The sequence below is a fragment of the Anthonomus grandis genome, chromosome 6 (genome assembly GCF_022605725.1).
Source record: "Anthonomus grandis grandis chromosome 6, icAntGran1.3, whole genome shotgun sequence".
Classification (NCBI taxonomy): domain Eukaryota; kingdom Metazoa; phylum Arthropoda; class Insecta; order Coleoptera; family Curculionidae; genus Anthonomus; species Anthonomus grandis.
In genome coordinates, this window is record NC_065551.1 from 35,689,815 (window position 1) to 35,704,263 (window position 14,449).

The window sequence follows — 14,449 nt, forward strand, 5'->3', positions numbered from 1 at the left end:
TCTGACCAAAAGCTTTTCTACTGGTCCCAACTGATCAAAGTACTTGTTATATTATGAACTTATACCTATGTATCTTTTGCCAGATCTTCATCGATATAAATAGGCTCAGATGAGTTTCCAATACCCGTGTTGGAAACTCATCTAAGCCTATCTGCCTGTATTAATGCGTCTTGGTCCCGGGGTCCGTTCCGTCCTGTCTAAAGTCTGCAATATGGTGATTCCTCTATTTAAGGGTGGTGACTCTGCTGACCCTTCCAATTTCCAAAGTCATAGAAAAATTGGTAAAAAAAAAAGAATATCTTCATCCATTTAATTTGATAACTAATCTAAACAATTTGGGTTATAGTCGACAAGGAGCACTCCTTGTAGAAGGTTTACTTTAGGGTGAATGAGGAGAAGCCATCGGTCTATCTAAAACAGGCCCGGATTTACAAAAAATGCTGCCCTGGGCACTGTGAAAAGTGCCTCCCTTTTTTGCCCTCCTTGCCTCCCTGATGATGCTCCGATAGGAGCGAAACACGTGTAGCTTTTAAAAAATTATATGGATTTGATGAGACCGTGACTTTGTGTCCTTACCTTTGTTTTATTCTTCATAATGTTCTTTCTAAGATAATACATTTTAATATTAATAAATAAAAAAATTTAAAACATGTAAAAATTAAGAAGGCTGTATCCGAGGCTGTCGAAGCGAATTTTTAAGGGAATTTTCTACTCAATAAAAGTATATTTAGGCTTAGCATTTTTTTTTTCAATCATTCATTATAACGCTTTTAATTTATTATTGCAGGCAATTTTTTTTGAAGTATTAAAATTCTTCATTGGTAGGTAAAATTACCTCAAAAGCTATAAAAAAAAAAGAAGAATCTGGAACAAGCTTCAAAAACTATCAAAATTATCCACAAGAAAATATAGAAAAATCAAATTTTCATGCGCATTTAAACCCATTTTATTTCCAATTAACTAATAGGAAATTCTTAAAAAAATGCCGCTTTTCAACTAATTGGAATCATCTATCCATTTATTTCCTCAAATAATAACAAATACTAATAACAACAATCAAAAACACTTAACATCTAATAATGGTATTTAGCGATAGCTGGGGTGGCAGAGTAAGCCAGAGGGGCGGCATGTTGAGCATAAGCCACAGGAGCCTGGGCGGCATAAGCAACCGGGGCGGCCACTTTAGCAATTGCTGGACCAGCAGAGTAAGCCAAAGGGGCGGCAGCTACAGCGGCGGGTTCCTTGTGTACCACAGCGTTAAATCCGTTGATCGGGTCGGCGGTATAATCCACAATCCTCCTGGTACCTAAACACCCTCAAATTAACAATCAAATATGAAGAATTTAATTATTAAGACTTTTACCATCAGCTTCAATAAGGGAGTAACTTCCTTGCACGACATCTCCGTCTCTAGTTTCGGATTGGGTTTTGCTGTCTCCGGTAAGTCCGTCTTGGACGTTGTATCCGTAGCTGTATTGGGGATGGGGATCGTATTCTTCGGCTGGGGCGGCTACTACAGCTTTAGCTACTGGGGCGGCAGAGTAAGCTACAGCTGGGGCAGCAGAATATGCTAGAGCTGGACTACCATAGTTCAAAGGAGCTGAGTAAGCAGCAGGTAGTAAGTTGCCAGCACGGGCAAGGGTGACGAGAGTAGCAAAAGCGATGAGCTATAAAAATTGTTTATTTATTTTCTAATTTTCTTTATTAAATTATTTACTTACTTTGAATGGCATTTTTATTGTAATTTTTTTAAGCTGTTAATATTCGATTGATTGTTGGATTGCTACTGATTTTCGGATTGTGAGTATGCCCTTTTATATGAGCAAAAATTAAAGCGAGAATAACTACGGTATTAGCCGAAAACTGGTCCCGTATTTATCGGTTATATAATCGGGTGGCATTATATTGAAACGCAAGAAGTTATAAGATCAAGGCTCGACGTCGTAATATGGGCATGTGCCAACAATGATACATTTAATTTAGGTGTTTTAGTGTAGATTAAATGACGTTTTCTTGAATTAATTAGTTTTTAATTTGGGGCTTTTATTTTAGCTCCTTTTCTCATGCTATTTATGATCTTTGAGTCTATTAAAAAGACACTTCAAATGCTCAAAAGATTTTCTTTTCAATTTCTAATATTATATAATTTTTAATATTTAAATATAATTTCGTTCATAATTTTATATATAATTTCAATATCTATATAATTCTGTTTATTTGGAGTTAATTAAGCTTAAAAGGCCATAAAGGGTTAAATATCTGGAAATTTTAATAATGCTTTAAATTATTAGGAATTTTTTTGTGTCTTTCCAGATAATAAAAGTAATTATTTATATACTTAAAAATTGTTACAAAAAATATATTTTTTTCACTAAATTATTATTTTTTGCTTGGAATTATTTTTTTCAATTTTTATTAAATAATCTTAAAAAATATTTTTTTTATTATAAAATAATAACTGTTTAAAAATTACCTGGAACTTCTGGAAAATTAAAAAATTACTTAATTTACCTTAAGTGTCGGTGACAAAAGAATACTTTTGACTATTCCAGGCACTTGAAATTAAAATTTAATTTATTTCAATTTGTATTCCAAACAATTAAAGTAGATTTGTTCCTTAAGAAAATTCCTGGAATAATTATTTTTTAAATTATAGAAATTTTTGGACAATCTGAAAACTACTTGGAAATTACAAATACTGTATTTAAATTTTTTTTTAATTACTAATAGTATTTATTTTAGAAATTCTGATTTTTTTTAGTTAATTAAGCTTAAAGGGCCATAAAGGGTTAAATACCTGGAAATTTTAATAATGCTTTAAATTATTAGGAATTTTTTTGTGACTTTTCAGATAATAAAAGTAATTATTTATGTCCTGAGAAATTGTTATGAAAAATATTTTTTTTTGCCTGGAATAAATTTTTTAAATAATTCCAGGCAGTTATTTTTTCAATTTTTATTAATAAATCTTAAAAACTATTATTAAAAAATAACTGCTTAAAATAAACAAACGAAGAAAAACAACCAAGTCACGGTCTCACAAACATTTATTATCGACGACACGTGTTTCGTTCTATTAGAGCATCATCAGACCTAAAACTAAAACACCAAAATACACATCACATTTAACACAATTTTATCACACGATTGTGTGTAAAATGTGATGTGTATTTTGATGTTTTAATTTTAGACCTGATGATGCTCTAATAGAGCGAAATACGTGTGGTCGATAATAATAAATGTTTGTGAGACCGTGACGTGCTTGTTTTTGTCCATTTGTTTATGTTGTACCTGGACTCTTTAAGAAAATAGATGAAGCATTTTTGTTAACTGTTTAAAAATTAACTGGAAAGAACTTTACATTTCTAAAAAATTAAAAAAATATTTAATTTGCCTTCAGTATCAATGACAAACGAATACTTTTGATTTTTCCAGGCACTTGAAATTAAAAATTAATTTTTTCAATTTGTATTCCAGACAATTAAATTAGATTTGTACCTAAAGAACAATCCTGGAATAATTATATTTTAGATTACAGAAATTTCTGAAAAATGTGAGACCTACTTTCGAAAACCTGGAAATTAAAGTACAAATACTGTATTTAAAAGAAAACTTTCTACCCAGTTTTCTACTTTTAATTGCTTAACATTAAAATATAAATTTGATTAATTAAAATTTGATTATTTATTAATTTTCTTCTGATTTTTCTTCCAATTAATTAAAAACTGTTTTCTTAGTTCTTTCCAAGCATTTTCCAACCTTTTTAATACACAAGTTACATTAACGAATCTAACCACCAACATTTCCTAATAAAAATTAAAATTCCCCATATGCATCAACGTTAGACACCGATTAAATCTGTTTTTCTTTTATTCTTATATAACATTTTTATTAGTCACTTTAGTATTATTTAATTTAATTAAGATTCCCGTAAATTTAAATAAGTGCAAGCACAACCTTGGACCAGTTTAATAATATTACCCGAATACCGTTGAATTTTAATGCGAATATTACTGGATTTTTTTTTTAGGCGATTTTAGTCATTTAATTTACCATAAAACTGGAAAAACAAATTCATTGTTCCAGGGATTTTTTAAGTTTTTCATTTTAGGCAGTTGTTTTAGGGCAATTCCTGATTTTTAGTTAATTATCCATTAAAAGTGGTATTATTGAGACGCAAGAAGTTATAAGATCAAAGCTTGATATGGGCATGTGCCAACAATAATACAATTTATTATAGGTGTTTTACTGCAGATTAAATGAGGTTTTTTTTTAATTAATTAACTTTTAATTTGGGGAATTCTGCATCCAATTTTGTTCTATTTTACCTTCTTTTTCTCTTCCTATTTATGATCTTTGTCTATTAAAAAGACACTTGAAATGCCCAAAAGATTTTTTTTTCAATTTCTAATATTTTATAATTTTTATTATTTAAATATAATTTCGTTCATAATTTTATATATAATTTCAATATCTATATATTATTTTGAGTTAATTAAGCTTAAAATGCCATAAAGGGTTAAATATCTGACAATTTTAATAATGGTTTAAATTATTAAATTTTTTTACTTGGAATACATTTTTTTAATTATTCCAGGCAGTTATATATTTTTTAATTTTTATTAATTAATCTTAAAAACTATTATTAAAAAATATATTTTTATTATAAAATAAGAAAAAAATTTAAATACCTGAGAAATTAAAAAATTACTTAATTTACATTAAGTGACGGTGACAAACGAATACCTTTAACTATTCCAGGCACTTGAAATTAAAAATTATTTTATTTTAATTTGCATTCCAGATAATTAAAGTAGATTTGTACCTAAAGAACAACCCTGGAATAATTATTTTTTAGATCACAGAAATTTCTGGAAAATATGAGACCTACTTTCGAAAACCTGGAAATTACTAAAACTGCATTAAAAAAACTTTCTATCCAGTTTTATTTGCTTAAAATTAACTTTCTTCTCTTTACGTAGTTTTTTCAATTAAAATTAAAATAAGATTATTTATTAATTTTCTTCTGATTTTTCTTCCAATTAATTAAGAAATTTAAAAACTGTTTTCTTACTTCTTTCCAAGCATTTTCCTACATTTTTAGTGCACGAATTACATTAACGATTCTAACCAACATTTCCTAATAAAACACCAAAGAAATTCCAGTCGCATTATAAAAATTAAAATTCTCCATATGCATCAACGTTAGACACCGATTAAATCTGTTTTTCTTTCATTCTTATATAACATTTTTATTAGTCACTTTAGTATTATTTCATTTAATTAAGATTCCAAACTTATCATCGAAATTTAAATAAGTGCAAGCACAACCTTGGACCAGTTTAATAAAATTTGCCAAATACCGTTGAATTTTAATGCAAATATTACTGGATTTTTTTTTAGGCAATTTTAGTCATTTAATTTACCATAAAACTGAAAAAAACAAATTCATTGTTCCAGGGATTTTTTAAGTTTTTTTCTTTTAGGCAGTTGTTTAATGGAAATTATTGATTTTTAGTTAATTATCCATAAAAGGGATCAAAAACTCATTTTTTATTAGGATTCTTTAAGAAAAACCAGGAAATCGCTTTAAATGTCTAAAAAAAAGAAAAACATTATTTTTAGCTCACCAATGCACTTCGAATAATTATTTTCTTATTTATTTCCATTTAAAGACATGGTTATGCCTTATTAAGTGCCCAGAACATATTTTTCTTTTTCTTTCATGCACTACCTGTAACCTCGAATTTCCTTACTAACGAAATACCCCTAAATAAAATATTCTCACATTTAAATTATTCTTAAGTTCAAAAATTCAACCAACAGTCGAATTTTGAAATAAGCCACCTTTTCTGACATAACTTAAACCGACCTGCCTTAATCTGACCGGTTTCAATTAATTAGACCCAGCCGGTGCATATGCCTTATTTAAAATTAAAGGTATATAAGAGCATACTCATCACACAGAAGGTATCAGTATCAGTACTCGATTAGCTTGTAAAACAAAAATAACACAATTAAAAAAAATGGCTCTTAAAGTAAGTAAAATCCCTTCATATGGACTTCTCAATAAATACAGAGTTATTTTAGTTCGTTGCCTTTGCCACCCTCCTCGCTTACGTCCAAGCAGGTAACTTGCTGCACTCTGCCGCCCCAGCTGTAGCTTACTCAGCTGCCCCCGCCGAAGAATACGACCCCCACCCCCAATACAGCTACGGATACAACGTCCAAGACGGTCTTACCGGAGACAGCAAGAGCCAATCTGAAACTAGAGACGGAGATGTCGTGCAAGGAAGTTACTCCCTTATTGAAGCTGATGGTAAAAGTCTTATTAATTAAATTCTTTATATTTGATTGTTAATTTGACGGTGTTTAGGTACCAGGAGGATCGTGGATTATACCGCCGACCCGATCAATGGTTTTAACGCTGTGGTGCACAAGGAACCTGCCGCAGTAGCTTATGCCGCCCAGGCTCCTTTGGCTTATGCCTCCCATGCCGCCCCTTTGACTTACTCCGCTAGTCCAACGATAGCTAAGACCGCCCCATTGGCTTATGCCGCCCCGGCTCCTTTGGCTTACGCGTCACACGCCGCCCCTCTGGCTTACTCCGCCGCCCCGGCTATCGCCAAATATCATTATTAGAATGTTTGTTAGTAAGTGTTTTTTTTTTGTTTGTTTGTTTATTAATAAATAAGTTTTTATATGTAGTTAATGGTTTTTATTTGACTGGAATACCTTTACCAATTATTGTAATTGCTCAAATAACCAATCAGTTAATAATAATGGAATTCTCGTATGACCTGTCAACTGCATACGAGAAAAATTAAAAAAAAAATTGTTGAATGCTTGTGACAAGGCACAGGATTCCAAAAAAAAAAGAAAGATTTAATATCCGATAAACTTGAATTTAATTCAGGTGGTGTGTCGAGTACCTAATGAGTGGTAAGAAAATTGGGTTTAATGTCTAATGAATAAGTTCTTAAGTGATCAAATTGCAAAAAAATCTAATTGTATGTTTGACAAACTTAATAAGTAATCGAATTGAAAAATTTGATTTTACCTCATACCCTGTTCAATATCCGATAATCGTCAAACATAATAATTTTAAAATATAGAATTAATATTTGATAATGAATGTCTGCTTATAAGTTGAATATGTGGTAAATTTTATTAAAAAGAAATTGACTTTAATATTTGATTTTTCCGTGCTCTCATACGCATTTTCAATTACTATTAGTAATCAATAAACAGTTCGATTAGTATGATGAGCTACTAGTAATTTTTTTAGAAACTCCTACTTTGTTCGATGATAATCTCCTTTTGTTTTAACTATAAAGAAATTCACTACCCTACTTTTTTTCATAAGCCGATATGCAACTCGACGATATGCTGATAATTAGCAAAAGTTGAAAAAAAAAAAATTTTGTGTCTGATAGTGCTGCAAATAAAAAAATTTGAGAAATCCCCGTTGGATTTCTCAAAAGAAAAGGATTTCTCTCTCAATTTCTCTGGAGACAAAAAATCGTCGAATATAGTCTATAACTGGCAATGTATCATCAGACACTTATCTAATAAGCTTCGTCTTAAAAGAATAAAATAATTAAGGATAATATATAATGGGATTAACGCCTTATAAGCGGTTGATCACTGGCAAAAAAAAATCGAAATAAATGGGTCTGGAGTATGATAAGCCTCAGATAATAAAATTGAAAAGATGTGAGTTTAACTGAAGTTGTGTTGAACCTCTGATAAGCCTTGAATATGATTATAATTTGCAAAAACATGGATTTACTCTACAGGGTGTTCATTTGAAAACTTCCCACCACAGATTTATCGACCACTGTTTAAAAAAAAACGCCGAAATACGTCAAGAGGTTTGTCAAGGGGGACAACTTTCTAACCTAAAATTACTTCACCATCTGCCCACCAGAGTCATCTCCTTAAAAATTTTAAATGGCAAGGGGTATCGAGTAATAGCTTGTTTAAAAGGTCTTTCGTCGAATCGGTCGATTCGCTTTCGAGAAAATTAGAAAAATCTTCGTTTATCTTAATTTGTTCAGATAGAAAACAAAAACCTGAAAATATCAGTTTTTATTTCAATAAGTGTTCAAAATGTTGCCCATTTTTGGCCCAACAATGATAGAGGCGATGTTCAAATTCCTGACGGATATTTTCAAAAACATGTCGTGGCATATCATGGCAACTGTCGATGATGCGTTGACGAAGTTCATCCAAACTTTCAGGTTGGGAGTAAACACAATAGATTTTAAATGACCCCATAAAAAAAGTCTGACGGCGTTATATCAGGAGATCTAGCAGGCCCCCTTACTAAATATCTACTTTTATTTAAAAAAAAGTGTAAAAGATCAGTTTTGGCATCTAGTAAGCTAGTAACAAATTAAGTAAAATAAAAAAAATTAAGTTAACAGACATGATCGGATAAATTTTAGTTAAAAGAAATTTGCTTGGGTGTTTGATTTTTTTTTGTTTGGTTTGTTTGTCAGTTTTTTAATTTATATCATTATATCATTATTCCTATCAAATAAAACGTAAACAGCCTTCCTTAGAAATAAAGTACCTGGCATTTTATTTATCAAAAAGGAGGTACCTTAATGTAGCATTTTTGGCTCACTTCCTAACAGTGTTAATATTTTTAGGGTAATCAAAAATTATAGCAATGATACATAAATCTATATATGGCTATGGGCATCCGTTTTTGAGGCCAAAAATGGGCATCAAAAAAGTCATATCTCAGCTATTAGAAAAGCTACGACCTTGCGGATGGTCTCGTTGGATTCAGAGCGACTAAACTAAGACAAAACCGTTGGAATTTTCCCGATAGCTTCCATAGAAGCCGAGATATCGACCTTCAAAGTTTGGGTTTTTTCATTTTTCGGGTATACCCCCCCGTATCGAATTTTTTCACCAAAAATTGATTTTTTTCGAAATCAAACTAAGTATACCAGCGTCTTATCTGGGTCACCTAGATTACGAAAACACCGGGTTATAACAGGATCCGAGCAGAACTAAGGGAATGAGAGCACTTTGAAAATCCTGAAAAAGTCGTTTTCGACGTCCATTTTTGAGGCCAAAAATGGGCATCAAAAATGGCATATCTCGGCTATTAGAAGAGCTACGACCTTGCGGATGGTCTCGTTGGATTCAGAACGACAAATCTAAGACAAAACCGTTGGAATTTTCCCGATAGCTCCCATAGAAGCCGAGATATCGACCTTCAAAGTTTGGAATTTTTCATTTTTCGGGTATACCCCCCCGTATCGAATTTTTTCACCAAAAATTGATTTTTTTCGAAATCAAACTAAGTATACCAGGGTCTTATTTGGGTCACCTAGATTACGAAAACACCGGGTTATAACAGGATCCGAGCAGAACTAAGGGAATGAGAGCACTTTGAAAATCCTGAAAAAGTCGTTTTCGACGTCCGTTTTTGAGGCCAAAAATGGGCATCAAAAAAGCCATATCTCAGCTATTAGAAGAGCTACGACCTTGCGGATGGTCTCGTTGGATTCAGAGCGACGAAACTAAGGCAAAACCGTTGGAATTTTCCCGATAGCTCCCATAGAAGCCGAGATATCGACCTTCAAAGTTTGGAATTTTTCATTTTTCGGGTATACCCCCCCGTATCGAATTTTTTCACCAAAAATTGATTTTTTTCGAAATCAAACTAAGTATACCAGCGTCTTATTTGGGTCACCTAGATTACGAAAACACCGGGTTATAACAGGATCCGAGCAGAACTAAGGGAATGAGAGCACTCTGAAAATCCTGAAAAAGTCGTTTTCGACGTCCGTTTTTGAGGCCAAAAATGGGCATCAAAAATGGCATATCTCAGCTATTAGAAGAGCTACGACCTTGCGGATGGTCTCGTTGGATTCAGAGCGACGAAACTAAGGCAAAACCGTTGGAATTTTCCGGATGGCTCCCATAGAAGCCGAGATATCGACCTTCAAAGTTTGGAATTTTTCATTTTTCGGGTATACCCCCCCGTATCGAATTTTTTCACCAAAAATTGATTTTTTTCGAAATCAAACTAAGTATACCAGCGTCTTATTTGGGTCACCTAGATTACGAAAACACCGGGTTATAACAGGATCCGAGCAGAACTAAGGGAATGAGAGCACTCTGAAAATCCTGAAAAAGTCGTTTTCGACGTCCGTTTTTGAGGCCAAAAATGGGCATCAAAAATGGCATATCTCAGCTATTAGAAGAGCTACGACCTTGCGGATGGTCTCGTTGGATTCAGAGCGACGAAACTAAGGCAAAACCGTTGGAATTTTCCGGATGGCTCCCATAGAAGCCGAGATATCGACCTTCAAAGTTTGGAATTTTTCATTTTTCGGGTATACCCCCCCGTATCGAATTTTTTCACCAAAAATTGATTTTTTTCAAAATCAAACTAGGTATACCAGCGTCTTATTTGGGTCACCTAGATTACGAAAACACCGGGTTATAACAGGATCCGAGCAGAACTAAGGGAATGAGAGCAATCTGAAAATCCTGGAAAAGTCGTTTTCGACGTCCGTTTTTGAAGCCAAAAATGGGCATCAAAAATGCCATATCTCAGCTATTAGAAGAGCTACGACCTTGCGGATGGTCTCGTTGGATTCAGAGCGACGAAACTAAGGCAAAACCGTTGGAATTTTCCCGATAGCTCCCATAGAAGCCGAGATATCGACCTTCAAAGTTTGGAATTTTTCATTTTTCGGGTATACCCCCCTGTTTCGAATTTTTTCACCAAAAATTGATTTTTTTCGAAATCAAACTAAGTATACCAGCGTCTTATTTGGGTCACCTAGATTACGAAAACACCGGGTTATAACAGGATCCGAGCAGAACTAAGGGAATTAGAGCACTCTGAAAATCCTGAAAAAGTCGTTTTCGACGTCCGTTTTTGAGGCCAAAAATGGGCATCAAAAAAGCCATATCTCAGCTATTAGAAGAGCTACGACCTTGCGGATGGTCTCGTTGGATTCAGAGCGACGAAACTAAGGCAAAACCGTTGGAATTTTCCCGATAGCTCCCATAGAAGCCGAGATATCGACCTTCAAAGTTTGGAATTTTTCATTTTTCGGGTATACCCCCCCGTATCGAATTTTTTCACCAAAAATTGATTTTTTTCGAAATCAAACTAAGTATACCAGCGTCTTATTTGGGTCACCTAGATTACGAAAACACCGGGTTATAACAGGATCCGAGCAGAACTAAGGGAATGAGAGCACTCTGAAAATCCTGAAAAAGTCGTTTTCGACGTCCGTTTTTGAGGCCAAAAATGGGCATCAAAAAAGCCATATCTCGGCTATCGTAAAAGCTACGACTTTGCAGATAGTCTCGTTGGATTCAGAACGACAAAACTAAGACAAAACCGTTGGAATTTTCCCGATAGCTCCCTTAGAAGCCGAGATACAAAATCACCAAAATCAATTTTGCTAAAAATATCACTACATAATTAAATTGCGATTTCTATGCCTTGTTGAAAAGTTCAAAAGATTATCTTTGAGAAATTCATACTTAAAAATCTTTAGTAATTTTTTTTTCTGCATTAAAACTCTCTCTAAAGGACCTAAACGAAAGACTGTATAAAAATTAAATTTGTAAACGACCTCATACCTTTTTAAGATAATGATAATATAAGATAATATAATATAATATAATATAAAATTGCATTTATTCAACCAATTTTTAAAAAAGGAAACGCTGATTTTATGGAAAACTATTATATGTATACACAATTGATGGAGTTTTAAAAAAAATTAATTTAATTTACTTAAATCAGCATCGCCTTGCAAAAAAAGGGGCTCAAACACCATACTATGGTCCAGAGCCATACTGTGGTTTAATGAAGACCCACATCACCGAAGACCTAAACAGGTGAGAAAAAGAACAATTGCTGTCGCACTGGAGAAGAGCACCAGGACTAAGACAGGCAAAAAAGTTCTAGAAAAAGAGCTGAACAGCTCCTAGACATGAACAGATCAGACATCAGAACAGCAGTCGGACTCCTAACCGGTCATTGCCCAGTGAAATATCACCTAAAGGCAATAGGTATAACAGAGGACGAGCAATGTAGAACAGCAAATTTTAATTTTTTAAAAACGATATTGGAAGTGTCAAAGGCGTATGATTGCGTTGACATATTTTGCCTAAAAAAGTGAAGGCTTATGAGATAAGGGGTTAAATTGAACTTTATTTAAGTAATAGGCGACAAAACGTTAAAATAATTACTTATTAAGTTTAAAAGAGAATAAATTAGGAATTGCACAGGGGAGCATAACTGGGCAAATGTAATTCATACTATTTCCAAATGCGCAACTCGGAAAATGAGTGTGTAACTTGTGATGCAGATGACACTACTCTGTTGACAGGGAAAAAGAGTGTTGAAGAGTGTTAATGTTTAGAACCAAACAATCCATAAAGCCTTCTTTTGGCCCATCAGATAATTGTACTGGATAGAGTTTGATATAGATGATGGAAAAATTTCAGAAGATCAGAAAATTGATGTTGGAAACCATGGACTGCCTGAAATCAGCAAAATATTATTTATCGTATCTAGGAACTTAAAATAAAGAGAGAAAGAGAATTAAATCAAAAAGCTTGAAAGGGATTTTTGAGGTTTCTCTTTTTGAGGAATTTCAGAGAGGATCTGAAAAGTTATTGTATTAACTGCCTGTAATTAAGTAAATATTTCTCCCAGACAGTTAAACAAGAAAAAGACATAAGCCTAGAAGGGCTTGAAAGGCATATTTGTAACAGAGAGAGAAAGAAATTAAAAAATGATTGTGTTCAATGTTGCTGACGACGTTTAGTTTAAATTCTGATAAACTCTTTATGTCTCTAATAATAATTAAAAAAAAAAAATGGTTGGCTTGTTTTATCTCATAAATCCAAACAAACCAATAATTTAACACAAATTCATTTATTTCACAATTTATAATACAAATAAATAATGTCCTTAATCCTAAACGATCCTCGGCGATCACTTAAACGTGGTAAGAGATGGCGGGGGAAGAGTAAGCGAACTTAGCGACAGCCGGGGCGGCAGAGTAAGCGATTGGGGCGGCATGAGCGATGGTGGAAGCTGAACCGTAGGCACGAGCGATGGGTGCACCGTAAGCTGGAGCCGAGTAAGCGAGACGAGCAGCTGGAGCATAAGCGGGTGCGGCATAAGCAACTGGGGCGGCTACTTTAGCAATAGCTGGGGCGGCATATGCTACGGGAGCGGCTACTTTAGCGATAGCTGGAGCGGCTGCTACGACTGGGGCATGAGCTACGGCTTTGACAGCTACGGCAGCAGGTTCCTTGTGTACTACGGCGTTGAATCCGTTGAGAGGGTCGGCGGTGTAGTCTACGATTCTCCTGGTGCCTATTAAGAACAATGAAACATCAAATAATGCAGTTACAAGTGATTTATGGTCTTACCATCGGGTTCAACAAGGGAGTAGCTGCCCTGGACGACGTCTCCGTCTCTGCTTTCCACTTGGCTCTTGCTGTCCCCGGTAAGACCGTCCTGGACGTTGTATCCGTAGCTGTATTGGGGATGGGGGTCGTATTCTTCAGCTGGGGCGGCTACTACGGCTTTGGCTACAGGAGCGGCGTAAGCCAAAGGTGCTGCCGGGGCGGCTGAGTAAGCTACCGCTGGACCAGCGGAGTAAGCCAAAGCAGGGGCGTCAGCACGGAAGAGATTTCCGGCATTGGCGTACGCCAAAAGGGTGGCGAAAGCTACAAACTAAAGACAAACAAAGATATTTTACCGGTCAAAAATAAACTACTCATATTTTTGACTTACTTTGAAAGCCATGTTGCTATATAAGTAGTAAGATGGTTACTTAATTAAACCGAGAGTTGTACTGATTTAGCAGTGGCTGGCCAACGGTCTTTTATATCAAATAGAATGTAGAGCGAATCGTACGTAGTTTTGGGTCAAAATAAATTAAAAAAAAAAAAAACCGGTAAAAGACCCGGCGAAGTTCGTGAATGATTTGTTATGTCATTGCGAGAACAAGAGGCATTTCGGGTGGCCAAGGTCGTCACGCCTCGGTGCAATATGTGTAAGTATATATTGTGTGTGTGCGATGCATTCATTACAATTTTAGGTTTTCAAGAGTCAAAGAATTTACCGAACAGAATTGAAAATTTGATTGTGATAAAAAAAATCGTTTATCACTTCTGAGGCTCCATATCTTTTAAACAGTTATTCCGTTAGAAAAGTTCTATTTAACTTATCTATAACTTAGTTTTTTACATTTTAAGAAAAACATTACTGTTTGCCAAATAATTGCTAATAAAGTAGGTAGGGTCATAAATACACTACTATAGGATATATGGCATCGCAGAAATTTTTTTTTCTATCTTTATAAGTGTCACACGTTGAAATTCGGTTTTAATGCTATGTACCACATTTGCCTCAGCAATTATAAAAATTTATGGAAGA

At 34.0% G+C, this 14,449-nt stretch overlaps 3 protein-coding genes across 3 annotated transcripts in view; 1 reads left to right on the forward strand and 2 right to left on the reverse strand.

The window, feature by feature from the left end:
• LOC126737996 (calphotin-like) overlaps positions 1–14,449 on the reverse strand; it is a 37,830-nt gene that overhangs the window by 9,706 nt on the left and 13,675 nt on the right. The window contains exons 8-9 of the mRNA XM_050443149.1: positions 13,805–13,820; positions 13,512–13,744 (exon numbers count right to left, since the gene is read on the reverse strand). Coding sequence (XP_050299106.1) covers positions 13,512–13,744; positions 13,805–13,820 — 249 coding nt within the window. The remainder of the gene's footprint in view (positions 1–13,511; positions 13,745–13,804; positions 13,821–14,449) is intronic.
• On the reverse strand, positions 990–1,866 carry LOC126737979 (larval cuticle protein A2B-like). Its single transcript, XM_050443119.1, has 3 exons — positions 1,722–1,866; positions 1,364–1,667; positions 990–1,306 (listed from the first exon to the last, which is right to left on the reverse strand). The coding sequence occupies exons 1-3, from the start codon at positions 1,731–1,733 to the stop codon at positions 1,074–1,076; spliced, it is 549 nt and encodes a 182-aa protein (XP_050299076.1). The 5' UTR covers positions 1,734–1,866; the 3' UTR covers positions 990–1,073.
• Positions 5,895–6,707, forward strand: LOC126737980 (larval cuticle protein A2B-like). The gene is made up of 3 exons (XM_050443120.1): positions 5,895–6,038; positions 6,091–6,319; positions 6,377–6,707. The coding sequence occupies exons 1-3, from the start codon at positions 6,027–6,029 to the stop codon at positions 6,640–6,642; spliced, it is 507 nt and encodes a 168-aa protein (XP_050299077.1). The 5' UTR covers positions 5,895–6,026; the 3' UTR covers positions 6,643–6,707.

Bases quoted from the DNA above. Each gene is read 5' to 3' on its own strand.
- LOC126737979 (XM_050443119.1), bottom strand. The intron at 1,307-1,363 runs GTAAAAGTCTTA...GAGGGTGTTTAG, and splicing joins CTCCCTTATTGAAGCTGATG to GTACCAGGAGGATTGTGGAT.
- LOC126737980 (XM_050443120.1), top strand. The intron at 6,320-6,376 runs GTAAAAGTCTTA...GACGGTGTTTAG, and splicing joins CTCCCTTATTGAAGCTGATG to GTACCAGGAGGATCGTGGAT.